The following is a 27,111-nucleotide window of genomic DNA, read 5'->3' on the forward strand; positions in this document are numbered from 1 at the left end:
GCCTTCAGCAGAATTGGTGCTGAACACTGTTAAAAGTAGTGAAAAGCATAATGGATGCCTGCTATAAGCGTGTACAGACTAAGTTTAAAACTATGGTTACACTTCATAAATAAAATCTTTTTTTATAGAAAACTCATATTTCCAGTGTCATGTTAAGTGTTACCTTTTCACTCACCTTGCTGACCAGAGGTAATTTCTACCCTGTCATTTTGTAACGGTCAAATTCACGCCCCCGCAGTGAGAGCCTGTCCCGTGTACATTGTTCAAGGTCCCTCTCGGTGTTGTGAAATATCGGTGAGAATGTGAAATCTGTCGTATTTGGCTGCCACATGCCAAGGCTGTCAGGGGCATGGGGAAATGGTCTGGCTGGGTTTTCCTCGAATTAGCATCAGCTAATTCCTGAGACAGAGGAATGCCAAATGTACAATTGGGCATTCCTGTCTTGCTTCCAATTCTGTTGTTTTTTCTGTGTCAGAGAACATTATATTTATTATTCTGGGATGCTGTATTTAAATGAGCCGTTTTGGCTTCACACCGGTTCATCCAGAAGCAAGCTTTATTGTAAAAGCCTTAACACTTTTAGGATTGGTTGGGAATTTAAGATGAATTATTCAAGAGAACTAAAATGGGGCCTTTTGGTTACATGGATCTCCAGGGTGGCGGTTTGCAAAACTGGAGTTTTCCTGTGTCACCGATGCCTTGCATGCCGACCGAAATATTTTAAATATTTGACGTTAAATGAGGACATGGTGCTGGAGTGGTTTCTGTTATTTGGACTTGTTGTCTTGCAGGCTTGTGACATACGGCCCTGTGTGACAGTGTTCACGGCTTTGACCCAAAACGAAATTCCTGCTTGTAAAGCATAAAGTTAGATGTGCACATCTGCCAAGCACGTTTATAAAAAAAAAACAAAAAAAACAACTTTTTGCCCAACTTGGATTCCAATAAATATTCTGTCTTCTCCAGACTGACCTGGGATTGCCTCTGTTGGAGCTCGTCAGCTGTGCTAAGTCGTGAAGTTGTATCACAAAATCTTTCAGTCTTCTCCCACCCCACCCCTCTTTGACGTGGAATCAAGACTGGGTGGTGGGGGGGTCGTGACCTGGGAAGAAATGCTGACACGGGGGGGGCTAAAGAGGGAAGGAGGCGCAGGACAGTCCGCAGTCTACCGTCCCGTTTTATTTGGGAGAAATATCGCAGGAGTCCTGTGCAGCACTTCGGCTCCGATTGATGTTTTTAGTTTTCGAGAGCGCTGCCGCTCGCCCGGCCTGCTCTGAGAGAACGAGCAGTCGCTCCTGGTGCCTTCGCAGCTCGCTGTGAAGCTGCGTGATCTCCCAGCGCGTGCGTACACACGCAGAACCAGAACTAACCCACTTCTGGGCCTCTGGAGATGAAAAGTGCCGAAGATTGCTAAAATATATTTTTAGTCATGGGGGGTTGGAGGTGGGGGCGGGGGGGGGGGGGGATGTATTGTATGTACGTGGTTTGCTTGGTAAACCAGGCGTCTTTCATCTTTACCCCTTCCTGCTTGGTGTTTTTATTTATTTAAAAATGAATGTCCAAATCTCTTCTGAGTGGCAGACGGTCTTCTGTTCTGTTTGTGCTCCTGCTGGTGCAGAGAGGGGCGTAAATCATGGGGGGGTGGGGGGGGGGCAGTGGCTGCAGTGGCGATGGACACGCCCTCTCTCACAGCTGTTAAGATCTGTCCCAGCACGCCTGCCACCCAGCCCTGCTCTTATCGGGGTGCAGTGAGTGTGGGCCGGGCCCGTACTGCCCCCCCCCAGCCAGGTCGCCCCGGGGGCTCTGCCAAACTCCTCTGTTTTGGTGGGGGTGGGGCTGTGTGGCGGTCCGCGGAAGCAGGCTGCTCAGGCCTATGTGGCCTCAGGACTGTTCCCCAAACCCCCCCCCCCCCCCACTTCAGGCCTTTCCAGAGTACCTGCACCCAAAGCAGTAGTTTGGGAGCCTGGAGGTGTGTGAGTGTCTGTGAGTGTCTGTGTGAGAGTGTGAGAGAGTGTGTGTGAGAGTGAGTGACAGAAGCATACACACCTGTCTTTTCCACCATATTTGATTCACCTCATCTTGTGGGGAGCTTGCCTCATTGATACTCGAGCCGAATCTTGAACATGACCGAAGGACAAATTGTGTCTGCGTCTGTGTGTGTGTGTGTGTGTGTGTGTGTGTGTGCGCGCGCACGCTAGCTATGATATTATATCTGGTCTTACGGAAATATAAATGTTGGACTGCGTGTATTTTTCCCGGTCTTTGATGTGTACCGTGTTTCTCAGTTGAGTTCACACGATCCTGTGAACATGCAGTGGTAGGAGCTGAGCGGTGGGGGTTCTAATGGGGGTGTCGCGGGGGGGGGGGGGTGATAAGCTCTGTGTATGGCGGGTGATGTCGGAGGATCCTGTGCTTGTGGCTGAGTGTTCTCTGCGGAGTTCTTCCCTGGGTAAACCCCTTGAACTTGTAATAACGCTATTTTAATAAGGTGTTTTTTAAAAATGCTCTCCTGCCTGCAGCGCTGTTTGGCTCGGGCCGGGTCCCCAGCGAGGCGTGAGGCTTATCGCCCGGCTCTCGGCTGATTCGGGAGAGGGGGGTGAAGACGCGTCCTTGAATTTGGCAGATATGCTCACCTGCGCTACGTGATCTGAGCCACCTGAGCCCCCGCCCTCTGGAGCAGGGAGCTGCAGCCGCGGGCGGGGGGGTGGGGCCGGGCGGGCACGGGGGGGGGGCCAAGCCGGGGGAGGGGCCGGAGCGTGTGGGAGACGGCGTTCTCATTCCCAGGAACTGTCACAGGCCGTGTGCTGATGTGTGTTCACAGGTGGGCTGCATCTCAGGGGGGGTGAGGGTGAGGGGGAGGGGGAGGGGGCGCTGACCTGGATATCCATCAAAGTTTTTTTTAATTTTTTAATTTTTTTTTACATTTTTGTAACTAAACATTTTTCCCCCCTTTCTTTTTACCCCCATGATTTGGGGGTGCTGATTTGGGGGTGCCCCCTTGTGTGCTGGTGATGACTTTGTCTCTGAGCTTTGGGCTGCCTAATAACTGCCCTTGGATGTGTATTCCGTGTCCATATGGGTTTCTTTCGCACACACCTCGTTTACTGAAAGTCTGGTGGCATTTTATCATGAGTGGCAGATTGAAATTAGTTCAGTTTTTCTCAGTTTTTTTTGACAAGCTGTGTCAAGTCCGTTACTCTGAACTTAATCCAGGCCAAATTAAATCATTTGTGTCTTATTGGTTTTTTAAACCTCACATAAGGCCATCAAAAAGTAAAGCTCGCCAAACTAAACTAAAGTTTTATTTTGAAATGATGTGTTTTGGGCTAAATATGGTGAAATGAAACTGCTGAGCCTACAGGCTAGTTGGTGTATATATTGTAAGTGTGTATGGGAAAAATTTTGTTGGGAAAAAAGTGTTGATGAACTAGAGCCTTTGCCATGTTATCTGCGTTTCTGTACATACCTGTTTTCAGTTGAGGGTTATGTAAATAGTCTTCGCTCTCACTGCCTTGTGTGTTGTACAGTCAGGCCTGGATGTTTTTGTTTCATAAAACCGTCCTCTGATGTGCAGTACTGAAGTAGCCTGACAGCGGTCTTGCTTTAAGATTTTGGAACGTGCCCGTCTGATCGAACGGCGCGGGGGAGACGGGGTTCGAGGTCGCCCCCCCCCCCTCGCTGCGGGCCTTTAAATACCCTGTGATGTCCGTGGAACGCAGTCTGTTTGGCTGGAGTGTGAACGCTCACAGGTGCCATCTGTAGAAAGGACCGCTGGCCTGCTAGTGAAAATATTCACCGATGTGCTTTACCGTCTGAATAATATGCAAGCCTGTAACTGTGAGCTTCGCACAATGTTTTTATTTTTTGACCCCCACCCCCCCCCCTTCCCGGAGTGATTTCATAGTGGCTGTTTACACACACGGGGGTGAAGTTCTCGCCTTATTTGTCAGTTCGTAGTTCAAGGGTCTGCTTTGAAAACAGGAAGTGATGCGTCTGGTGCCCTCTAAATCACTGTCCAAGATGGAGGCTCTTGAAGTAGCGCCCTGAGGTGCATCGAGACTCACCTCGTACAGGATTCATTTTTATTTGTTATTTCTTTGGAATTCATTTATCGTTTTAGCCGTGTTCGGCTGAAGGTAGTTTTGGAACCACCTTGACTTTTATCAACAATACTCGCAATCAGTACTGTTGATAAAAGGAGAACAAAAAACAACTGTAGTGAAGACAATTGTGGAAATTTATCTGTAAAAGTTAATGTGTAATCTGATGAAGCTGGTCTAAATTTAACTGTGGTATGACCTCAGTGTTGTTTTCCATATGTATGTACGTATATGTAAGGCTGGAAAGTTGCATTTAAATGCTAACTCTGAAGCGAAGCTGAAGGCGTTTTGCCCATGATTGTGTGTTTCTGCATGTGCGTGCGGCTTCAGGCTCCGCTGGGTGTTGACAGCAGCCATGCTCTTCGGTTTGCTGATCTTCCTGTGAAACACTACGGTAATTCATGGCCATATCAGTGAGGCCAGGGGGCCATCCTGATTGGCTGTGCTGCTGAAAAGCGCATTCCACTGCCCTATCGGCTCCGTGCATTCAAATCCACCCCCAGTTTGCCTTCTGTCGGCTTTGCTCTGTTTCACGCCCACGTTTGAAGGGAAACCCTGGTTAAAAATAAACAGAAATTATTGTACATGTAAAGATTTGGTTCGTATGTGTCTGACGCTGGGGTCTGTGTGGTTATTGCAGACCATGTCCTGTAACACTAGGAATGGCCCTTCCTTTACCAGTCACCCACAGCACCGCTGGAGTCGGTGCAGAACGCAAAGCCCTGTTACAGCTGCTTTTACTCCATGCCTATGATTTATAAGCCCCAACTTGTCAGCTTTTACCTCCTGGTTTAATTCATCCTGCTTTTTCCCCTCATAATTTAATCAATGAAAGCTTCGATGCACGGCCCACGGGTGCTGCTTATTGTATGTTGCCCCCCTGCCCCCCATGTCCCATACCCCCCGCCCCCCCTCCCCATCGCCAATGTTTCTAATCAAGCCTCTTGAACAAAGACCATCTTCTTCTCAGCACTGTTTTGTTTTAACGTGTGAATTCCGGTGAACCTAACTGGCAGATCATGAGTCCTGTGGTGTTGGGCTTTGTGGGGGTGGTGGGCGGGGGGGGGGGTTACTCTGCTAACTCATGCTCTTAATTTCTCCTTAGCACCCCCCCCCCCCCCATTCAAGCATCGAAAGGTGCGAAGGTTTTTTTTGGTGCGTACATTGAGACACTAAAAGTACATTTTTAGTTCACTGAAGTTCTTCTTCAGATGGACCCTTCAGAGCGTTAGGTCTTCATGTGTTTACGTTGTTAATCGATTAAACTGAACTGACTGTGAATGAGGAACGGTGTGTGACCTGTCAGCGCAGGAGCGTTAGCTGTGTGCTCGCGTTAATATCGCTACTCGACTGAAGGTCTTCAGTGCTCAGTGCCTTGCAGTGGACTGGGCCTGTGTTTCTGAGCACAGTCTGAGCACAGTCTGAACACATGCTGCATGGATGGGGCTTCTTTCTCAGACGGGTCAGTATATGGGTGTGTTGATGACGTGCTGTGTTGCCGGTGACAGTCTTAATCACATTAAATAATAAAACTGCTCTGGCAGCAGCAGCAGAGAATCCCGACCGTTCGTCCTCTGAGTGTCCGAGGCCCTGGGCCTCGCCCAACGGCCGTCTTCTGGACGGTTGTGTTAAAATAGGCCTGTTTCCTCTGTTTCTCTTTCTGCAGTTGGCATGAGGGGGAGAAGGAATGACTGGATGAACCGCGGTGGTGTGTTTTTTAGGGAGAAATCCTGCGCTGCGTTGCGCTGAAACGCTGTCCGTACGCAGTCTGAGCCCACAAACGACGCTCATTTAGATGAACGCCGCGGCGTTGTGTTTGCGTTCCTGTCTAAATGGTGAAAGTGACACCTGACACATTTACTGGCTGCTCGAGTTACCGTTTGTTAGGCTTATGTGTTTCGATTAAGTTGCTCTGTAAATATTCTTCTGTTTTGCGTTCACTCACATGTTCAGGCAGAAATATTAATATCAGGACATTATTTTTATGATTTTACTTTTTGGCTTCATCATATATTGATCAGAAAAGATGATGAAGTTTGAAAATGCGAAGTTAGTAGGCTATATTAGTGCTTGCATGGATCTGTTTAAAGAGGTCCTGTGTTTTGCAGTCCCCTATAGCTGTATCTGTAAGACCCATACATAGCTGTGGCAGAGTCTGTCAGTTCAGCACAACACAAGCTAGCCTGTGTCACCTATCAAACCTGCGTCCGGCTGCCAGGCAGATCGACGCTGTGCGTCCAATCACAGTCGCTGCTTTTGCATGGTGACTGACAACTGGAGCCTCATTGGGCAGTCCTACAGCCAATCACCTGCTACAGCCAATCACCCGCTTCTGCCAATGACCCGCTGCCCTGTGATCACCAGTGTTCCGTGCTGGACTGTGTGTCTATGCTGCAGTGCAGGGCTTTGGACAGGTGAGCAACCCAGGGTTAAATTAGACCCAGACAAACTGGGAGCTCTTAACAACCTTCAGTCTACCGCAAACATTCCTCCATCTTCCTGTAGAGTGACTCCGGTTATGCTTTATGCTTTCCATAACTGTCCATAACGTGTGCATTCTGCCGTCCATGTTGTCCATTCTGTCTGACCAAATGAGAGCTGCTTCACCACTGCTTCTTCTCTGGAACGATTCGTGATCATTTAAGAGACCGACCAGCAAGTGCAGTTCCTTTGTCCGCGAGAGAAACTAGACGGCTACCTGTGTTCACTTTAATTCCCCCTCCGCCCCAGGGTGTGTATCCTCAGAAGACCTTTGGAGGTTTAATAAAGGAATCATTTCTGCCCAGGAGGGTTTTTGCATTGGAGAACTTATTTGGCGTACAGGAGTGCATGTGCACTGCAGTCAGAAACTTAATATGGCGCTGGCCTGGTTGCCTGTATTTAAAATCTAGGTCTTCAGCTTTGTGTCAAATTGCAAAATGAGTGCAAGAGTTGTTTCGTTTTTTTTTTTAAAGGAGATTGAACAGTCCACCTTCCATATATAATTTATAATTAGCATTTATTCTGACAGTGGGAAAGGAGACTGCATTATGGACAGGGGGCATTTTCTGTACCAAAATTACCATGGCAGGGAACCAGATCCACAACTGCGTGGGGGGGTTGGGGGGGGAGGGGGAGGGGATTCAGAGTTGCCTGCCCTGTGGACTCTGGAACACCTCTCCCCCACAATTGTTTCATTTTTGGAGATTGTGTGGGGGGTTTTTTTAATGCTTACATGTGTCATATTCCTTGCTGGTGGAGCGGCAGGTTTCTTGAAAGGAATTAAATGTGAGGAACCAAAAGAGCACCTGAAATGGATCTGTGGATTAAAAAGAACCGCGGTCATTGTTGCTTTATTTACAGTAGTACTTATCTCAGTGGGCTGGTCTGTGACTGAATTGTTTCGCTGTGAGCTGCTCTTGCGGTGGCCAGGATGCAAACTTGTACAAAGACATGTCACCCCTGCCTGTGGCTGAAGTTGAATGGAAAGTAAAATGGTGTCACGCTACGTTCTCAGTAGTTCAGGCTGAAGTGCGTGCAGGCTGTGGCTGGACTGGAGCTAGCGTTAGCGGTTGACACTCGGTCAGTAGGACGAAATGGGAGCGGTGGGTTTGCGCCCGGCTCGTGGAGCGACGCTCCTGCCCCTGCGCTGCCAGCGCTCTGGAGATGTTTGGTCAGTCAGAAGGGTCCTCGTTCACTACGCGGCGTGGAACAAACGCCGGACCTTTTAAGCTGGAAGATGAAGTCATTCAGTCGAACTGAGGTGAATGTGAACGTAAACACTGACTTGGTGCCAAAAGATCACTCCGAAGCTCTGTTTAAGTGTCTGTCTGCGGGCCCTGCTTGCAGTGGCTATTTTTTATTCATGAACTAGAGGCTTTCTTTGCTTCTGGCAATCGCACAGTAGTGTCTGTGCTTGTGCTGCCTACGGATTTCTCTCGCTAGCCCGCTAGCTGAAATAGTTGAGGAATGTAAAATTGTGGGTTTACTTCCTCAAATAGAATACGCTGTCAGCCCTGTCAGTTTTTGTATGACCAACTTGATTGGCTTGTCTCTACAGTGTCTGAAGTTATGTGCGTTCCAGATTATAACTGCTGTTGGGATACCAGTATAGCCTGAAGGATTGATTTTAAAGGTCCGATCAGGTAAATAAAATGTTGGAGATCTGTTGATTTATCTTTGTGTATATATATTTATGGTTATGGTGCCTTTATTCCTGTGAGCCGTCTTGAAGCCAGACCTGCTGAGTGTGTGCTTAGTCATGTCAGGAGAAAACTGCAAGTGGCTCACCTTTTTAATATTTGTTCTGTCACAAGTCATATTGCAGTCGCAGCATCTAACAAAATGACCACCGTGTGATATTTTTTAAATGTCTTGCAGCCCTCAACATTGATGCAGAAGTTATGGCTGTATATTTTGAACAGCGCATAAAGAATAATAATAGTCAGTGAGGAAATGAGGAGATGGAGCACATTGGTTTGTGGCAGCCATGTTTAAGAAGCAGCGACTTTATTTTCATATATTAGACAGTTCTGATATGAAGGGGGGGGGCGTGCTTGGGGGGGGGGGGGGGGCTGTGTTAATCAGACCTGGTATTTAGGGGTCCAAACCCTGAAGCAGCTGGAACACTTTTAATTGTAGGTTTTGTTGTTTTTATGCCGTTGGTCCAAAAAAATCACCAAATATGCACTGCTTTGCTTTTGAAACTGTGCTTGTATAGGGAGGCCTGCTCAGAACCCTCTACAATTCAGCCAAATTATTCATAACAAAAAGCACTAGTGACTGGTGCATAAATGTTATGCATGCACAATCATGATTATAATATCAACCATAGGATTCCAGCACTCATGATTCTTGCTGCATAAAGGGCTGATGGTTGTCTGGTTAACTGCTTAATTCTGCTGGTTTATTTCTGTGCTCAGAATTGGCTGGATGGATGGATTTACATTTGCGGTTCATTGGGGGGAAAAAAACATGCTCTGTGTGTGGTTCTCAAAGTTCCTTCAGACTTGTGTGCTAATTTAGGTTCCCTGTTAACTGTCACAGGCCATTTCTGAAGTCCCTTCACCCTTTTGAAGAGTAGGTTTTTTGGAAGGTTCCCCCCGCAAAAAAATTCTAAGGCAGTGTTCTAGAACTTTGTCACTTTTCAATCACCAGCAGTGAGTGTGACATCATCATCAGAATGTCAAGTTGAGAACATTCCAATGGCGTGTCTGTGATCTCGCTCCTCTAAGGGGCTAATTGAGCGTTCGTCCTGGGTTCTGCTGTGGCCCCATTATGAAGGGTATTTCACAGATACGTGCATCGGTTTGCCACCGGGTGGGGGGCGGGGGGGGGCTTGATGCATTTTGTAATTCTGAGAGTTGATAATGACTTGTGACATAACAGCGGGCCTGTGATATTCCTGCGGCACAGTTATGTAGCTCTCTGTGGAATGTCACTCGTTGTGTCTCGCCCATATTCCGCAGGGGCGCGTGTCCGGAGCGCTGTGTGCCTTTAATCCTGTGGACCGCGAACCTCTGTCACTGACTGACTGAGTGATGAAGTTACACCACTGGTCGGCCGAGTTATGAAGTTAGACCATTGGTCGGCCGGTCCAGCCATGTACTAGGTTCTGACCTGGTCTTGTTATAACTTCATTTTCGTGTTGTTGGGAAGGCATGCAGCCAGTCGTGGTATTTCACTGTGCACGTTGAGTTTATTCGCTAACGTAATTGGGAGACTCGGGCCTAGGAGAGTCTGTTCTGACCCCTGTGTGCACCAAGAGAACGGAATCCTAGAACAAGTGCCACTGGGGGTACATGCTGAATTTAATTTAACCCTAAAAAAGGTATGCACGTATAATATTAGCCTGCTTTTTATCTTCAGGAAATAAAATGTTCAGTTATAGATTTTATGAATCAGGCAAACTAATAGAAAAGGTTTTTTTTTTTAATTATTTTTTTATTAACATTACAGAATACAAGTACCTGAACATGAAATTGGTTTTTAGAACCTTTAAAAACTTGATTTTGAGGCCCCAGCGTAATCGCATTTCTCGTTTATGTCTCATTTTACACGTGTATTTGCTGAGTGTGTGGGCGTGCTCCTGTTCTCATGGAGCTACTGGCATTTCGGGCCTGTTCGTTCGGTCCTCACAGGCTCCTCTGAATACAGAGTGGGGCCCGATGTTCCCACGGGCCAGATTTAGCCCACATGCTCCGCTCATACTCCGTACTAAGTTCCGATGTCTGCTGCAGTTGACTAGGCACCCTACATTTTCAGAAGTATCTTCCAGCGTGGTCTTGCTTTGTGTTTATAATGGGATCATCACTGTATTTTTAGTTTTAAGGTCAGCATTCCGGTCATAAATGTAACCCAGTATTTTGGAAAATCTTTGCTGGTCATTTTTTAAAATGCTGATTTGGATTTGATGCCCCCAGACCTTGTTGTTGTGAGCGTGGCCTCAGCCTGGGCCTCAGCTCTACGGTTTTATTCTGCCTCTGCTGCTTTACCAGCTCCTGTCTCCATTTGCCCACACCTTATCAAAGGCTCACAGTTTGGTTGGGTGTTTATCTTGGGAGAACCTCGAGGAAGCCATTATGAGGCTGAAGAAATGAACGAAACAAAAACAGTCTTAGGCTTAGGCAAAAAGTCAACTATTTGGATTGGAATATCGCTAAGAAGAGGGCACTGGTGAGCTCCTGGCTGGCCAAGGGAGAGCTCTACGGTTTGGGGCGACACTCGCCAAAAAGGAGGGATGAGGGCCAACATCACCCCCTTTTTTCCCCCCTACCTTCAAGTACCACATAAACATCAAATAAGTGCACACTGGCGGCTGAGATTTCATGGCCAAGTCCATGCCACGCTGCCCAATATTTGACCACTAGTCTAAAACCATGACCATGCCGCGAACAACGTCTAATCTTGGACAACTGCCACTAATATTTTGGGATGATTTAAAATGTCAGCAGATGAATTCCCCTCCCCCACCCCACCCCACCCCAACCGTTAAGGTCAGACCATCTTGCTTCTGCTCGTTATTCTGTGAGCTCTGTGCGTCCACGGCTGTTCTGTCGAACGCAAACGCCATGTGCTTCCCCTGCTGAGGGACATCCGTGTTTTTAAAAAAGCAGTGACATGGTTTCTATCCTGTGGGATTTCTAACTGGCTGTTCAGGTTGTGTGTTCGGAGCATGTTGGAAGCTTTTGATCTTTCAGAAGTTTGAAGCATGATTGATTTTGGGCTTCCTGTGGGTATCGGAGTGTAAAGATAGCTGTGTGTCCTTCTGTCTGTATGTTAAGCAGAGTACACAATTTATGCAAAAGCAAATGCTGTGAACATAACAGTTTGGAGCATCCGCCGTGTTTGTGTGAGTGTGTGAGTGTGAGTGTGACTGTGAGAGTGTGTGTGAGTGTGACTGTGAGAGTGTGTGTGAGTGTGACTGTGAGAGTGTGTGTGAGTGTGACTGTGAGAGTGTGTGTGAGTGTGACACTGAGAGTGTGTGTGTGACTGAGAGGGTTGACGTGAGAGTGTGTGTGTGAGAGATGAGAGATGAGAGAGTGAGAGACTGAGAGACTGACTGACTCACTCACTCACTCACTCACTCACTCACTCACTCACTCACTCGGTGAAGGGCCTGTTCTGGTTGTCAGTAGCTGAGGGAAGTTTACGCTTTTAAATTAAAATTTTGTCGGACATGTTTGCTTCTTGTGTAATTGCTGTCGCCTTGGATTAGGCCCGACTTTGGGTTTTGACTGTCAGTCTTCCAAAGGTGTTCTGCTAACCCGTTTAGACGGGGTTGAGATGACTCACCTCAGCATGTGCTTAACTGAACATTTAATTTCCAAATATGGACTTCTTCCTGTATTGATCTAGTCCTACCAAAATGGAACATTTGTCAGATCCCTTTTAACCAAGATATAGCTGCCTTTCTTAAACACATTAGACTGAAGTGACCTGTTGCTTGGCCCATAACTGTGTATGAGTTGCACAAACCTTTCTGATAATGCTTTATAGCAGGGGTCCTCAGTCTCATCCAGGAAGGGCCGGTGTGGGTGCAGGCTTTCGTTCCAACCAAGCAGTGATGATTCTACAACACACCTGATTCTACTAATCAAGGTCCTTAGCAAAGATCCTAGTGGTTGATTCTTAGAGCCAGGTGTATTGTTGCTTGGTTGGAATGAAAGCCTGCACCCACACCAGCCTTTTTTGGGTAATATTGAGGACCCCTGCTTTACAGACAAGCTGCAACTTCCAGAGAGTCAGTTCAACCCATCTCATTATTACAGATGTCTTATGTCCTGTGAACTAAACTATTTACTATTTATAACTTTTGGTGAATTAAGATTTCTTGTTCTTGAGGGAAAGAATCCTTCTCCTTTTTTGCTTTCAAAATCGGAACTGAAGTCTTTTAATTACATTCTGATGACTTTTAGTACAGTTACTGCGTGATCGGGGAGATGATCTGTCAGAGAGGGTCAGACCGAACGAGTGTCCATCTTTCCGTCAAAAAAGTCTTTAAGCTATTTTTAATGTGAAATAGTTCACTCCATGTGCTGTGAAGTTTGCACCTGGCTGTTGTGCCCAAACACACAGTGGAAATTGCGACAGACTTGAAAGATTTATAGAACTCCATCAGTCCCGTAAGTTTAGCATTCTTTAGCTCAGGTCTTAAGAATGCAGAGCGTTTTACGTCGTAAGCTCGTGGATTCCTTGACGTTGGTCTCCAACACGAGGTCGCCCCGTGTAACGGTTTTATAACCTGGCAGAAATTCAAGTCCTCGGTTTCTCCGGTTTTATAAGTGACCCTGATTCTGAATCTGTGGCAGGGCTGTGCCCGAGTAGATTTTTGCGAAGATTTGAGATGCAGAGTCCTGCTCAGTATGATGCTCTTTCAAACTATGACCAATTCCCTTATAATAGTTTGGTTTGTTTCTTTTTTGAGGATGCATGTGTTTTTTATGGTATTTCTGTTTCTCAGTAGTGAACCAAAGGAGATCTTAACTCCGTTTGCTTTTAAGGAAGCCATCGTTCCTCTGAGCGATCCTCTTCCTTCTTAAACATGGGCCATGACTCATGAAAACTCAAAAAAAATCAACTCTGGCTGTTAAAGCTGTCTTTCTTAATTCCCCAAACTCTTGCCTGCCCACCCACACCCTCCCTCCCTTCCCCCAGTAGGATGAAAGCTTGGTTTTGATTGGTCAAACATCTCACTTGTGCTTTTTTTCCCCCCCCTCCCCAGAACCACCAGTGCCAGCCAGGGTGGTGAGAGCGGGCAACCCACGTCCCAGGAGAGGAGGAAAGGTGAGTACCCCCCCCCCCCCCCCAAATCCCCCTGTCCCGCTAAGGACCTCTTACTCCAGTAACGGGCCTCGAGGGCCATGAAAGGCTGCTGGTGTCTCACCCTCCCTTTACCTGGGAGTTTGGTGTGAAGACCGCCTGGCCAATCAGCAGCGCTCACTGTTACGTTAATGACCCGGGGAGAAAAGGAATTTGGATTCGAGGGTCGGGTTCGAGTGTTGGTTTGCTCAGGCCTTCCGTGAGTCGCTGCAGCGGAGGAAACGGCAAACCTTGCCGGGAGCCCGTTGTCTTTAGGGTGGTGCAGCCTGGGATAGGGTGGGGAAGGGGTGGAGGGGGTCTCTTATAGGGCACGCTGAAATGCAGGGAAGTGGGACCGGACTGTGGAATTTCGCTGGGCGGGCGGGCGGGGGGGTGGGCGGTGTGAATGCTGTGCCTTCGCTAGCTCCCGATGTGGGCGTTCACACTTGCCGAATTCTGCAATTGTGCTGAGTCACCCATAAGAAACTGAAAGTGAACGGTTGGTTTTTTTTTTGGTTTTTTTTTTGGGTCTGGTCTTTGATTGATCTCCGCCTCCTCCCTCTCGATAGGTCGGAGATTTCGGCGACGCCAACAACTGGCCGACGCCGGGCGAGATCGCGACTAAGGACATGCAGGTAAGCCCCGCCCCCCGAACTCTGCGTGAGCCGCGTTCCCCCCCCTCCCCCCCCCACGTCCTCCGCCTCCAAAAAAAGACTCCTGGACAGAGTACAGGAAGACTTGGGAAAGGGAGCCTCCTGTCTGGAGTGTGCCACCAAAAGGGATCGTCTCATTGGTGGAAATCGCAGGTGGGCTGTGCCTCTGGTGCGGAGCGTTGAATGATGGGTAATCTCATTAAGTGGGATGTGGGCGCAGAATTCCCCGGTGTATAGCCATGCCCGGGGCAGTGTGGTCAGGCTGATTACACACCGCACACAGCCCGCGGGGGGGGGAGCTCTCTACACTGCCCATCTCCAGGCTGGGGTCCTCTCGGCAGGTGAAACCTACCTGCGAACCGACCCCCCCGCATCAGCTGAGGGGCGGGATCCGTTTGGGTTTGGGGAGCATTAGGGGGGGAGGATGGGGTTGAGGTTGGGGTTGGGGTGGAGGTGGGGGGCGGGGGCATCGCGGAGCTATTAATTTCACGCCCATTGCATAAGAGTCACCCAGATGCTATTTGTGCGCGATGTGTGTGTGTGTGTGCGCGATGTGTGTGTGTGTGCGCGATGTGTGTGTGTGATATTCAGCCGCGGCGGAAGGCTGACCCCCCGGTAACCGCCTTTTTTAGGAAAGGGTCGGGGGTTCTCTCCTGCCAGCCGCGGGACGCGATGTAGGTCACGCTGGAGCCAGGAATAACCCGCCCCGGGTCCCTACAGATGGGATGTCCTTTTAGGGGTCCCCCCCGCCACCCCGCCACCCCCGCGACCGGGGCCCTGCGGCTATTTTCGGGGGGGAGACCGGCTCGCTCTGCAGGGAGAGAGCGGAGGAGCCCACTCCTCTCTGGCCCCGCCTTCCCCCCCCGAGCACCGCACCTGATTGGTCACTTCCCCTGCCTGGCTGTTGGTCTCTTAAAGGGCCGGCACCTCTCTCCCAGAAGCCCGTATTTCTGCCCAATCTGCCAAATATTTGAGGCCTTTTCACATAATTTGCCCTCCCCTGGGGCGAGGAGGGCTGAGGCTTTTGGTGAAAACAAAATGGAGCTTTTTATTTCCAAACAACAACCGTATTCCGTATTTGTGACTTGTTTTCTGTGTGTTGTCATTTTGGGACAAAAATGCCTTTTGTTTTTATTTTTTCTTCCTTTCTTTCTTTCCTTTGACAAGCCGACAGACGTGGGTTTTGTGCTCCTGTTAAAAAGCTGACTTGTGTCCCCCTCTGCGTAGATTCAGTCTGCGCCCCGGCCTGGGTCTGGTGGCACGTTGGTCAGGCCGGTCAGAGAAGTAGGCCCCAGACACAGATCCCCAGTAAGTGTGCTGCCCCTGGGACACGGGGCAGGCCTGATTCACTGCCCTGTGTGCGTATGCCCACTGTTGATTTAATCTAAAAAAGGGAACAAGGTACATTGTTACATTCAGCTCCTTGTGATCAGGGGGAGAAATTATGAGAAGGTTATCACGCTGGATTAATCATTAATATGATTACGCTAATCTGCACTGCCTGTTGAGTGCGTTGTATAATTGCTGACTTGCGTTTGACTGTTTTTTGTTTTTTTTCCCCCTCGGCTTTGAAAATGGTCGTGATTGTGTCGCACGGTAGTCGCAGCGTAGTAGGCTTTTGGCTATTAATAGCGCGTGTGAATTCCAACCTCGCCTCCTAACCAAAGAAGAGAAATGGAGCCGCGAGTTGCATACCGGCATGCGTGGGGCTGAGCATGGAATGAGATGATCACTTCTTCCTCTGGCATTTTTCTCTGGCTGCTGAAATGTACACAGTTGCGAGGAGCCCGATCCAGAAGCTCTCGACGGAAGGCTTGGCGTCGGCCCGAGTGCTCGAGCACACGCTCCCTGTGTTCGCCGTTGGTCTCCAAAGGTCATTAATAACGAGGATTGTTCCAGTAATAAATTTACTCTGCCCCCACTTCCCCTACCCCAACGCACCAGACCTGCCCCCCACCCCTAATCTACTCCAATGCACCAGACCTGCCCCCCCCACCCCCAAATCTACCCCAATCAACCTCCCCCTCCCGTCCATCCCGTCCTGTCCCGTCCGCCAGGGGTACCCCTTGCATCGTAGCAACGTGGAACCCATGCAGATATGAGGCTACTTCCTGGTGTTGCTGCTACTAAAAAAGAATCAGTAATGTGCAACGCCAGGGCCTGAGAGGGGCCTTCATGTTTGCTTTTGCGGTTCATTGGGTTTGTTTTTGCTGTTGGGGTTCATCGGGTTCTTAGTCCAAAAGTTGGGCTTGACGTTGTGAAGGTGCTTGTGTACACCTGGGCTAAAGTAAGCCTGCGTGATGCACTGTGTGTGTGTGGTTCCGTCTCAGCTGCTGCACGATACGACGCAGCTGCGCGTGAAACCTTTTTTCTGCATGGAGTGCAACGTTACAGTGGGTGAACGGACGAGCCGTGCTAATCTATGCAATGCCACTGTGTGTGTGTTATAGTGATCCCACCCACGGAGAATTTGCAGTGGGCTGCACTCAAGAGAATCAGACTGCCCGCTCGTGTGTGTTGTGGTGTATTGACGGCTGCACGATGCGCCTGCGTCTCCGCTGGTGACGCTGCATGACGGCTGATTCCTCGCCGTTGGTGAAACATTTGGTTTACATTTGGTTCAGTACTGTTCTGAAGACGGTTTAGAGCATTCTACAGTGCTCTACTGTCTCAGTGCATCTGTAGGCAGCTTGATCAGCTCGGCCTTCGCACTGGCGACGTCGGCAAAACCCTTCGTCATCATCGTCTTCCTCGTTTAACGCCGGCCCTCTGATGCGCTCCAGGTGCCCAAGAAAGTGATCGTGAAGAAGGAGTCCAAGGAGAAGAGGGAGAGCGAGGAGAGCAAGGAGAACCAGAAGGCCAAGTCGGACGATTCTGGAGAGGAGAAGAACGGAGATGAGGACTCGCAGAAGAACGGCCAGAAGAAGAAAGGTGGGTGTGGGGCGGGGGGGGGGCATCATGGGGGAGGGCAGGAGGTCATTTCTGTCAGTCCTAAATTCTAACGACCAGAGTACTGACCCACATTAGGGAGGAGGAAAGGTTGTGCTGTGTTTGTACGAGTGCGTGAGTGATTGAGTGGGTGAGCTTGTGAGCGAGCGAGTGAGTGGGAAGTTAAAATTGGGGCTCCTGGTCCCTTTCTTAGCCATCCCAGAGAACACCTTCTGGGTCAGAATACAAAAAATAAAAAAATGTTTCTTTCACAAGTTCTTTCTGGCCTCGTCTGACCTTATAAAACCTCGGCTCTCCTCTGACCCACACATCTGTCCAACATCCAGGAAGTCCAGTAAAAAAAGAGCTTGAATGAGCCTAGAGGAATTTTGGAAGTGTTTATTTTAACTTAAAGGAAGTTAGACTTTCATTAGCCAACGTTTTCCAGCGTTTGCCATCGGTCCTGCCTGGAGCGAGCAAGTGAGGAGGAGCGGGAGGGAGGAGGAGGAGCAGGGGGAGGAGGGAGGTGTAGGAGGAGTAGGAGGGAGGTGTAGGAGGAGTAGGAGTGTTCCGCAGGCGTTTTCCCGTTCTCCTCCTCCCCGCTGTGCTCTCTCTCTTTGGTCTCTGGGTCCCAGCAGGGCCACGTCATTCTTGGCCGGAGTCCATTCCAGCGCCTCCCTGCGCCGCCAGCACGGCCTGCTGAGTCCCCCTGCTGGCCAGCAGCGGAATAGCAGCACTCACAAGGACGCGTTGAAAACGCCCCTGAAAGTCCTAATTAAATGCATTCGTTTTTCCTAAAACTTTTAGAGAACTGTGTGCGTGCGGTTGAACGCATGGCTGTGAGGGTGAATGGTTTCGTGATTATTTTGCGTGTGTTGTGCTGCTCTGCGCGGTAACAGAAGACAGGTTGACCCCCCTCTCTCTGCTCTCTCCATTCTCTCAGGTAACAAGCACAGGTGGGTCCCCCTCATGATCGAAGTGAAGTCGGAGGGTCCCAGAGAGCGCTCGGCGTCCAGGAACAACACCCGCCAGAACGAGCCCCCCCGGATGCCCCCTAACAACCGGAATGAGCTGAGAGGTGAGGGGGGGGGGCTTCCCCAAATTCAGCCTTGAGTGACAGTCAGGAAATAGAGAAATGGACACACAGTCTGCCAATACATATCTGTATGTATCTGTATACAGTAGAGGAAATACTGCTTTGTGTGTGTCTGCTCATGTTGCACTAATTATACACACGCACATCTTCACACTCGTGCATACACTGCCACGCACACTCACACTCTCACACACGCCCACGTACAGAGGCACACACACAAACGCACACACACACACACACGCGCACACACACACGCACTGACACATGCACGCACGCAGAAGCGCCCAGGCACAGAGGCACACACACACACACACTCGCGCACTCACACACACACACACACGCGACACGCTGTGCGGTTTCGCCGTGCTCTGATTGGCTGACGGTGTTTCCTGTCGGCGCTGCTGCAGACTGGCACAGCGGGAAGTACGAGCGGGAGTGGCGGGACGACCACGACGAGGTGTCCAGCGTGAAGAGCGAGGGCGCCCCCTTCCGCGGCGGCTTCCGGGGCCGCGGGCGGGGCCGGGGGCGGGGCCGAGGGCGCGGCAGAGGAGGCAGCAGAGGTACGTGATTGGCTGAAATGCCCCCAAATGCTGCATGTGGTGCCCTTCCTGCTGCCACTTCCTACATCATGTTTAGAGTTTTTTAAGCTCATCTGTGTGCCGTCAGGCTGATCTCAATGTTCTTATATGTGACCTTGAACAAAACGTTTCACCTGTGTACACACACACACACACACACACACACACACACACGGTCTCGTACTCTCACATACATTATTCCTCTCTCTCTCTCTCTCTCTCTCACACCCATACATTCTTACTTTTCCACTCTCTCACACACATTCACTTACTCTTCAACACTCTCTCTCTTTCTCACACACACACACACACACACACACACACACGGTCTCGCACTCTCACATACGTTTTTCCTCTCTCAACTCTCTCTCTCACACACATTCACTTACTCTCCAACACTCTCTCTCTCTTTTTCACACACACACACACACACACACACACTTGGTCTCGCACTCACAACATTCTTCCTCTCTCTCAACTCTCTCTCTCACACCCACACACTCTTACTCTTGCACTCTCACACATTCACTTACTCTCACACGCTCTCTCTCTCTCTTTCACACACACACACGCACGCACGCACGCACGCACACACACACAAACTTACACACATGCACAGATGCTCTGTAAAATCCCCCAGATTCAGTTACTGTCCCCAGCTGTGTGGGGGTGGGGGGCGGTGGGGTGGGGGGGCGGTAGGGTGGGGGGTTCTACTCTGGGGAAATGCTCTGCGGCTGTGTGCATGTAAGGGAAGTGGAGGAGGGACTGAGCTGAAACGGTTTCTCTCTCTGTCTGTTTCTCTTTCTGTCTCTTTCCTTCTCTTTCTTTTTCTGTCCCTTTTTTCTCTCATTCGCTCCTACTCTCTCTTCTTCCTGTCTTCCCTTCTCTCTTCTTCTCTCTCCTCTCTCTCTCTCTCTCTCCTTCTCTCTCTTCCTCTCTCTCTCTCCTTCTCTCTCTCTCTCTCTCTCTCTCTCTCTCCTCTCTCTCTCTCTCTCTCTCTCTCTCTCTCTCTCTCTCTCTCTCTCTCTCTCTCTCTGCTCAAAGGAGCATGTGGTGTTCTCTCCACCCCCCTCTTGTCAGAGTTTGGGAATGTGATATTTAAAGCCCCCACCGGTGAACTTTGGACACATATTTGCCTGTTCTTTAAGCCCCCCTCCCTAGCCCACTCCCCCCCGCCCCCCCGCTGGTACACCCTCCCGCTCCTGCCATCTGTGTCACCACCGCGCCCGTGCCCTTTAATCCGACTCTCTCCCCCCTCCTGCCACCAGGGCATTTTGACTACCACTATGGCTACAAGGTCTACGAAGGAAAGGATGGGGCCTTCGGCCAGAAGTTCAACAGTACTGTAACCTACTACTACGACAACATGAGCAGCAACGACCTGTACTCGGTGGACCAGGACCTACTCAAGGACTACATCAAGAGGCAGATGTGAGTACGAGCAGCGAAGGTCTCCCCTTCCCCTTTGACCCCCTCCCCCTAAAGGTCAGAGGTCACAGAAGTCGAGTACGGTGGAGTGTGAGATGTGACCAGTACGGGCCGCTATTCTTAGCCTAGCGGTTTGGGCATGTGTGAAATGCGCGTGTGCGTGCGAGCGTGCAGTGGCGGTAACGTTTGGACGCCCGTCTCTCTCTCTCTCTCCCGCTGCAGCGAGTATTACTTCAGTATTGACAACCTGGAGCGCGACTTCTTCCTGCGCCGGAAGATGGACCAGGAGGGCTTCCTGCCCGTGGCGCTGATCGCCAGCTTCCACCGCGTCCAGGCCCTCACCACCGACATCAACCTGATCCTGGAGGTGAGCGGCTCCCTGCCCCGTGTGTGTGTGTGTGTGTGTGTGTGTGTGTCACTGTGGGGACCGCTGAGCGGCTCCCTGCCCCGTGTGTGTGTGTGTCACTGTGGGGACCGGTGAGCGGCTCCCTGCCCCGTGTGTGTGTGTGTCAATGTGGGGACCGGTGAGCGGCTCCCTGCCCCGTGTGTGTGTGTGTGTGTGTGTGTGTGTCACTGTGGGGACCGGTGAGCGGCTCCCTGCCCCGTGTGTGTGTGTGTGTGTCACTGTGGGGACCGGTGAGCGGCTCCCTGCCCCGTGTGTGTGTGTGTGTGTGTGTCACTGTGGGGACCGGTGAGCGGCTCCCTGCCCCGTGTGTGTGTGTGTGTGTCACTGTGGGACCGGTGAGCGGCTCCCTGCCCCGTGTGTGTGTCACTGTGGGGACCGGTGAGCGGCTCCCTGCCCCGTGTGTGTGTGTGTGTGTCACTGTGGGGACCGGTGAGCGGCTCCCTGCCCCGTGTGTGTGTGTGTGTGTGTGTCACTGTGGGGACCGGTGAGCGGCTCCCTGCTCTGCCTAGCAAAGCGTTTTGGGTCACTGTGGGGACCGGTGGGCGGGTCGCTGTGGGGACGGTCGCTGTGGGGATGGTCGCTGTGGGGATGGTTGCTGTGGGGACTGGCGGGCAGGTCACTGTGGGGATGGTCACTGTGGGGACTGGCGGGCGGGTCGCTGTGGGGACAGTCACTGTGGGGACCGGCGGGCGGGTCGCTGTGGGGACGGTCACTGTGGGGACCGGCGGGCGGGTCGCTGTGGGGACGGTCACTGTGGGGACAGTCACTGTGGGGACGCTGACGGTAGCTGACGGTAGCTGGATACGGTTGCAGGCGCTGAAGGACAGTAAGGAGGTGGAGATCATCGACATGAAGATCCGGCGGAAGGTGGAGCCGGAGAAGTGGCCGCTGCCGGGGCTGTCCGCCCCCGACCACACCCAGACCGACTTCTCCCAGCTCATCAACTGCCCCGAGTTTGTGCCCCGGCAAGCCTACGAAAAACCCACAGGTGTGTGTAAGAGCCAAGCGGCCAAAACCAGACTTCGTTTTTGAAGCTCATTTCCTGGTGTTGTAGTTCCTGGTTGCTCACTAGCGCCACTACGGATGGCTCCAGTATAGGTGTTTTCATATCCGGTTTCCATGTAAGTCTACGGTACAAATGCGATCAAAATACAAAGTCAATAATTTTTTCTCAAAAGAACAAATAGTCATAATAGGTGTATTTTATTGGTCTTATGACTGTCCATGGGTCGATTTCATGATTTATTGCGTCATTTGGGCACAGTGCCAATATTTGTTCTGGACCAATGAGGTACAGCTTGCGTCACTTCCGGATTACTGCGGAGGACTGAGCTATAGTAGGGGCTACAGTCTATGGTCACTGGGGTGGGCGGTGGCGCTTCTTGGCCTTGCCATTGCGGCTCCGGCTACGGTCCGCCTGTGCTAAGTCTGAAAATGCAGGCATCCCATTTCGTGGTGATTTCATTATGGCGTGTGCTATTTACAGCTGCTCTAGACGACCATAAAATAATCCTCCTCTTAAGTTTTTCGGTATCCGAGTCATTTTTACTATTTCCTTTAGCCTACTTAACCAAATAATTACTTGGCAGAAAGCGTAATCAGCTTGCTATATTTGGTAGTCCAGTAGTAGCCTGTGCTAAAACAGTTCGCAACTTCGGCTACCAAGCCATTTGACTAGCTAGCTAACCTTAACCGGCAAACATTCAATCTGTCAAACGTGTTTGGCGGCTTGTCAGTCGTGTACATTCCGTAAATGTCTACCTGGGCCATGCTTCACGCATGTGACAAAGCTACTATAATCCCGATTTTGGGATAAACACTTTTTCAGTTTCACGAAGCGAATTAAGAGTTTCAAGGTTCATTTGCTGAATATACAACACACGATGAAATCACACACACAGAATTTAACGAAATTAACCATTTTGGCATTTAGAAAGGAACATGTTTTTAGCATTTAAGAGACCGACAAGCTAGGCATTTAAGACAGTGGTTCTCAGAATCGGTTCTGGGGGCTCCTTGCGTATATTGGCTTTTCTCCATTGGTTTTGATGATTTACAAGAAAAAAATAATAGCCTAATAATAATAATTAGAAATTCAACGTAGGCTACATTATTTTTGTCTTCATGCACCAGGTGGAAAACTTGCCGTACAAAGTGCGTTGTCATATTTACACGCCTGCAGATCAGTTATTAAAATACTTGGTAGATTTGTTAATCACCGCTGAGTGTTAATTTTTGTTCGGTAGAAAGTGATTTGCGAACGATCGGTCAGCTAGCGTCACCCAGCAAGTGAACACCACAAACGGCGATGGAGTAGCTAGTAGTAGCAGGCTCATTATCTGACTGGCGAAAACCTACGACGATAACTTGCTCGGTTAACAGCAGATCTACCAGACAGTTATACGAAAATTTGCCTAGTCAAATCACCAGTAGCCTACACATCTCCGATTGATTGACCATCAGTGTAGTCAATGTTCTTCCCCTGTGGTTCATATTGCTAACGCGTGAGCTAACCACGGACAGCCTACCTAGCTCACTGGCAAGCTGATATGCTAGCTAAGCATATTCGTTTTGCTGAGAAACATAAATTGAAGATAACTGAACATAGCCTAATTGTATTTTTAATGTCATAACGTGATTACATGACACAGTACAGTCACGGATGGAAATTAAACCCCGTAAACATCTGATAATATATTTTAAAACATAACGGCAGACAGTCAGCTAGCCTCGTTCAGGTTGAGGGGCTTTTCCGCACCGGACTGTCAATCAAATTGTAAAAATCACAAGACCACTTAACTCTATGGTTTTGGCTCCAAATCGAGAAAATGGCCGCGCCCGCCATTGAGCTTCAAAACGTGTTTGAGACCCACGGAGAGTCAATGGGTGACGTCACAGTAGCTGTGTCCATATTTTTTACAGTCTCTGGTAAGAGCCCACCCCGTGTGTGTAAGAGCTGCAGTCTGCAGGTGTGTGTTTATGGGTGTGTGTACAGGTGTGCACAGGTGTGTGTTTATACGAGCTGCGGTCTGCAGGTGTGTGTGTGTGTGTGTGTGTGTGAGAGCTACAGTGTGTAGGTGTGTGTATAAGAGCTGCAGTCTGCAGGTGTGTGCACTGGTGTGTACAGGTATGCACAGGTTTGTGTGTGTACAGGTGTGTGTGTGCGGAGGTGTGTGCAGGTGTGTGTGTGTGTGCGGAGGTGTGTACAGGTGTGTGCAGGTGCAGGAGTGTGCAGGTATGCTCAGGTGTGTGTGTACAGGTGTGTACAGGTGTGTGTGTGCAGGTGTGCTCAGGTATGCTCAGGTGTGTGCAGGTGTGCTCAGTTAGGCTCAGGTGTGTGTGTGTGCAGGTATGCTCAGGTGTGTGCAGGTGTGCTCAGTTAGGCTCAGGTGTGTGTGTGTGCAGGTATGCTCAGGTGTGTGTAGGTGTGCTCAGGTATCCTCAGGTGTGTGCAGGTGTGCTCAGGTGCAGGAGTGTGCAGGTGTGCTCAGGTGTGTGTAGGTGTGCTCAGGTGTGTGTGTGTGCAGGTATGCTCAGGTGTGTGTAGGTGTGCTCAGGTGTGTGCAGGTATGCTCAGGTGTGTGCAGGTGTGCTCAGGTGTGTGTAGGTGTGCTCAGGTGTGTGCAGGTATGCTCAGGTATCCTCAGGTGTGTGCAGGTGTGCTCAGGTGTGTGTAGGTGTGCTCAGGTGTGCTCAGGTATGCTCAGGTGTGTGCAGGTGTGCTCAGGTGTGTGTAGGTGTGCTCAGGTGTGTGCAGGTATGCTCAGGTATCCTCAGGTGTGTGCAGGTGTGCTCAGGTGTGCTCAGGTGTGTGTAGGTGTGCTCAGGTGTGCTCAGGTGTGCTCAGGTGTGCTCAGGTGTGTGCAGGTGTGCTCAGGTATGCTCAGGTGTGTGCAGGTATGCTCAGGTATCTTCAGGTGTGTGCAGGTGTGCTCAGGTGTGCTCAGGTGTGTGTAGGTGTGCTCAGGTGTGCTCAGGTATGCGCAGGTGTGCTCAGGTGTGTGTAGGTATGCTCAGGTGTGTGCTGGTCTGACGGACGCTGTCCCGGCTGCAGGTAGCGCCCGGGCGCCCACCCCCCCGCAGGCGAAGGGCGAGGACGTGAGCAACCTGAAGAGCATGCCCAAGGGCCTGTCCGCCAGCCTGCCCGACCTGGACTCCGAGTCCTGGATCGAGGTGAAGAAGAGGCCCCGCCCATCGCCAGCCCGACCCAAGGTGAGACGCCGCAAAATGGCCGCCGTCCCCGCCCCCGGCACACGCAGGGGCTGCCCATTGGTGGGGGCTCGGGTGAGCTCCGCCCACCCCCGTCCCCTGTGATGGACTTTGGGATCCTGAACGGTGCAGTATGATTCCACATTGTGATGTTGTGTTCTTACTGTGTTAAAATGCTGTTTGTAGTATTGATGTTATGTAATTAATTCTACTTGTATTAATTGTTATTGTTGTGCTGATTATTATTATTACGGGCGACATAGCTCAGGAGGTAAGACCGATTGTCTGGCAGTCGGAGGGTTGCCGGTTCAAACCCCGCCCTGGGCGTGTCGAAGTGTCCTTGAGCAAGACACCTAACCCCTAACTGCTCTGGCGAATGAGAGGCATCAATTGTAAAGCGCTTTGGATAAAAGCGCTATATAAATGCAGTCCATTTACCATTATGATTATTATAATATTTGTAATTATCATTGGTGAAGGTTGTGGTGACAGCTGGTGTGTGTTCTCCCCTCACAGACCTCCTCCTCCTCGCAGAAGGTGGAGGAGAGCCGGTCCCCCGTGCAGGCCAGCCCCGACCCCGCCCCCGGCCCCGCCCCCGCCTCAGGCTCCGCCCCCCGGGACGAGCCGGACGAGCCCGAGGAGCTGGACTTCATGTTCGACGAGGAGATGGAGCAGATCGACGGGCGGAGGAACACCTTCACCGACTGGTCGGACGAGGACTCGGACTGCGAGATCGACGACCGCGACGTCAACAAGATCCTGATCGTGACGCAGACGCCGCCCTACCTGCGCAAGCACCCGGGCGGGGACCGCACCGGCCAGCACACGTCCCGCTCCAAGCTGTCCAGCGAGCTGGTCAAGGTCATCAACGACGGCCTGTACTACTACGAGCAGGACCTGTGGGACGACACGTACGAGCCTGAGTACGCCACCATCAAGGTGAGAGTCACCTGCCCTCAAACGGGCCGCTTTAAAATGGGGCGTGGCGTCGGGAGCACGTGGACCCCGTTGTCAGGTTTTCTGACGGTTGAGCCGTGACTTAAGTGGGCAGTTCTGACCGGTTCCAGCTGTGTGCCTATTCTTCTGCCCCGGAGGCGGGCTGAAAGGGCTGTTTCTGGACGGGACCGGGCGGGTCTCTTTCTGGACGGGCCGGGGCGCAGGCAGGCCCTGCGCGGGGGCGTTTGTTGTCCCATTGTGGGGCCTCTCTCTTTGTGCTGTTCACGTGCCGTGTTTGGCTAGCAGCGCTAGCGCTGTGTGCGGGGAAGCGGGCCTGTTTATAAATAAACCCCCCCCTCCCGGGCTCTCGGCCTAACTGCTCACGCTCTGGTTCCTTTTTTTTTGGGAGGGGGGGGAGAAGAAATGGCTCTCCAGGTATCAGAGGTAGGCTGCTTTTATTTCTGCGGATGTTTGATCTGAAAATGTGAGTTTTGTGTGTGTTTGTGTTGTCGGTGTGCTCTGGGATGAAGAGAGTTTTGTGAGTGTAAAATGGAGTCACATCAGACGACTGCTTTGGGTTGGCTCTACTCTAATGCGGTTTATACGATAGCTTATATGTGTTTGTTCCTGATGCCTCGTTCATCCAGATACTGTTTCTGCTCTCTGTACTGCTGATAGTACTTTGGTACAGTGAGGAGTTTGTGTTTTTATGATTAAAATCATTGATAATTCCAGAGGAAATGGCAATCTTGTTTAACCTTCTGTTTTTAACTGTTGAACAAGAGAATGGAACACGTTTGATTTTTAATTGGAGATTTGCTGATGTATAAATGGATTTTAGCTTTTATGTTCGTGTGGATTGGGTATATTGGGGAAACGTATGATGTGAGAGCTTATCTAACTGCACTGCGCTCCTCTCTCTCTCTCTCTCTCTCCCTCTCCCTCTCTCTCTCTCTCTCTCCCTCTCTCTCTCTCTCCCTCTCTCCCTCTCTCCCTCTCTCTCTCTCTCTCTCTCTCCCTCTCTCCCTCTCTCTCTCTCTCCACGCAGCAAGAGGTGGAGAACTTTAAGAAGGTGCACCTGATCAGCCGAGAGCAGTTTGACTGCCTGACCCCCGAACCTCCCGTGGACCCCAATCAGGAGGTTCCCCCCGGACCCCCCCGGCCCCAGCAGAGTAAGTGCAGTCTTTAAGGAGGGGGGGGGGAGGGACCCTTAAAAACCACAAACTCACGCTACAGAGGAGCCGCTAATGTTCTTATCTCAGATTAACACTTCTTAAGACTGGCATGGAGTTGGTACACAGGGGCAGATGGGACTGGAGGTGTGATGTCTTAGTGTGTGTGTGTGTGTGTGTGTGAGGGTGTTTGTGTTTAACAGTGTGTGTGTGTGTGTGTGTGTGTGTGGGTGTGTGTGTGTGTGTATAACAGTGTGTGTGTGAGGGAGAGGTGTGTGTGTGTGAAAGTTGTGTGACGTGTGTGGCATGTGTGTGCGGCTGTGAAG

At 50.6% G+C, this 27,111-nt stretch overlaps 1 protein-coding gene across 4 annotated transcripts in view; it reads left to right on the forward strand.

Moving 5' to 3' along the window:
- Positions 1-27,111, forward strand: part of larp1 (La ribonucleoprotein 1, translational regulator) — a 35,584-nt gene that overhangs the window by 2,798 nt on the left and 5,675 nt on the right. Inside the window, exons 2-13 of one of the 4 annotated variants that reach the window (XM_064349715.1) lie at positions 13,303-13,364; positions 13,949-14,014; positions 15,260-15,340; positions 16,816-16,963; positions 17,904-18,038; positions 18,464-18,616; positions 19,903-20,065; positions 20,285-20,429; positions 21,282-21,456; positions 24,523-24,680; positions 25,194-25,616; positions 26,662-26,785. In XM_064349715.1, coding sequence (XP_064205785.1) covers positions 13,303-13,364; positions 13,949-14,014; positions 15,260-15,340; positions 16,816-16,963; positions 17,904-18,038; positions 18,464-18,616; positions 19,903-20,065; positions 20,285-20,429; positions 21,282-21,456; positions 24,523-24,680; positions 25,194-25,616; positions 26,662-26,785 — 1,833 coding nt within the window. The remainder of the gene's footprint in view (positions 1-13,302; positions 13,365-13,948; positions 14,015-15,259; positions 15,341-16,815; positions 16,964-17,903; positions 18,039-18,463; positions 18,617-19,902; positions 20,066-20,284; positions 20,430-21,281; positions 21,457-24,522; positions 24,681-25,193; positions 25,617-26,661; positions 26,786-27,111) is intronic. The other 3 variants (XM_064349716.1, XM_064349718.1, XM_064349717.1) reach the window with 3 other exon arrangements.

The sequence above is a fragment of the Anguilla rostrata genome, chromosome 9, assembly GCF_018555375.3.
Source record: "Anguilla rostrata isolate EN2019 chromosome 9, ASM1855537v3, whole genome shotgun sequence".
NCBI classification, from domain to species: domain Eukaryota; kingdom Metazoa; phylum Chordata; class Actinopteri; order Anguilliformes; family Anguillidae; genus Anguilla; species Anguilla rostrata.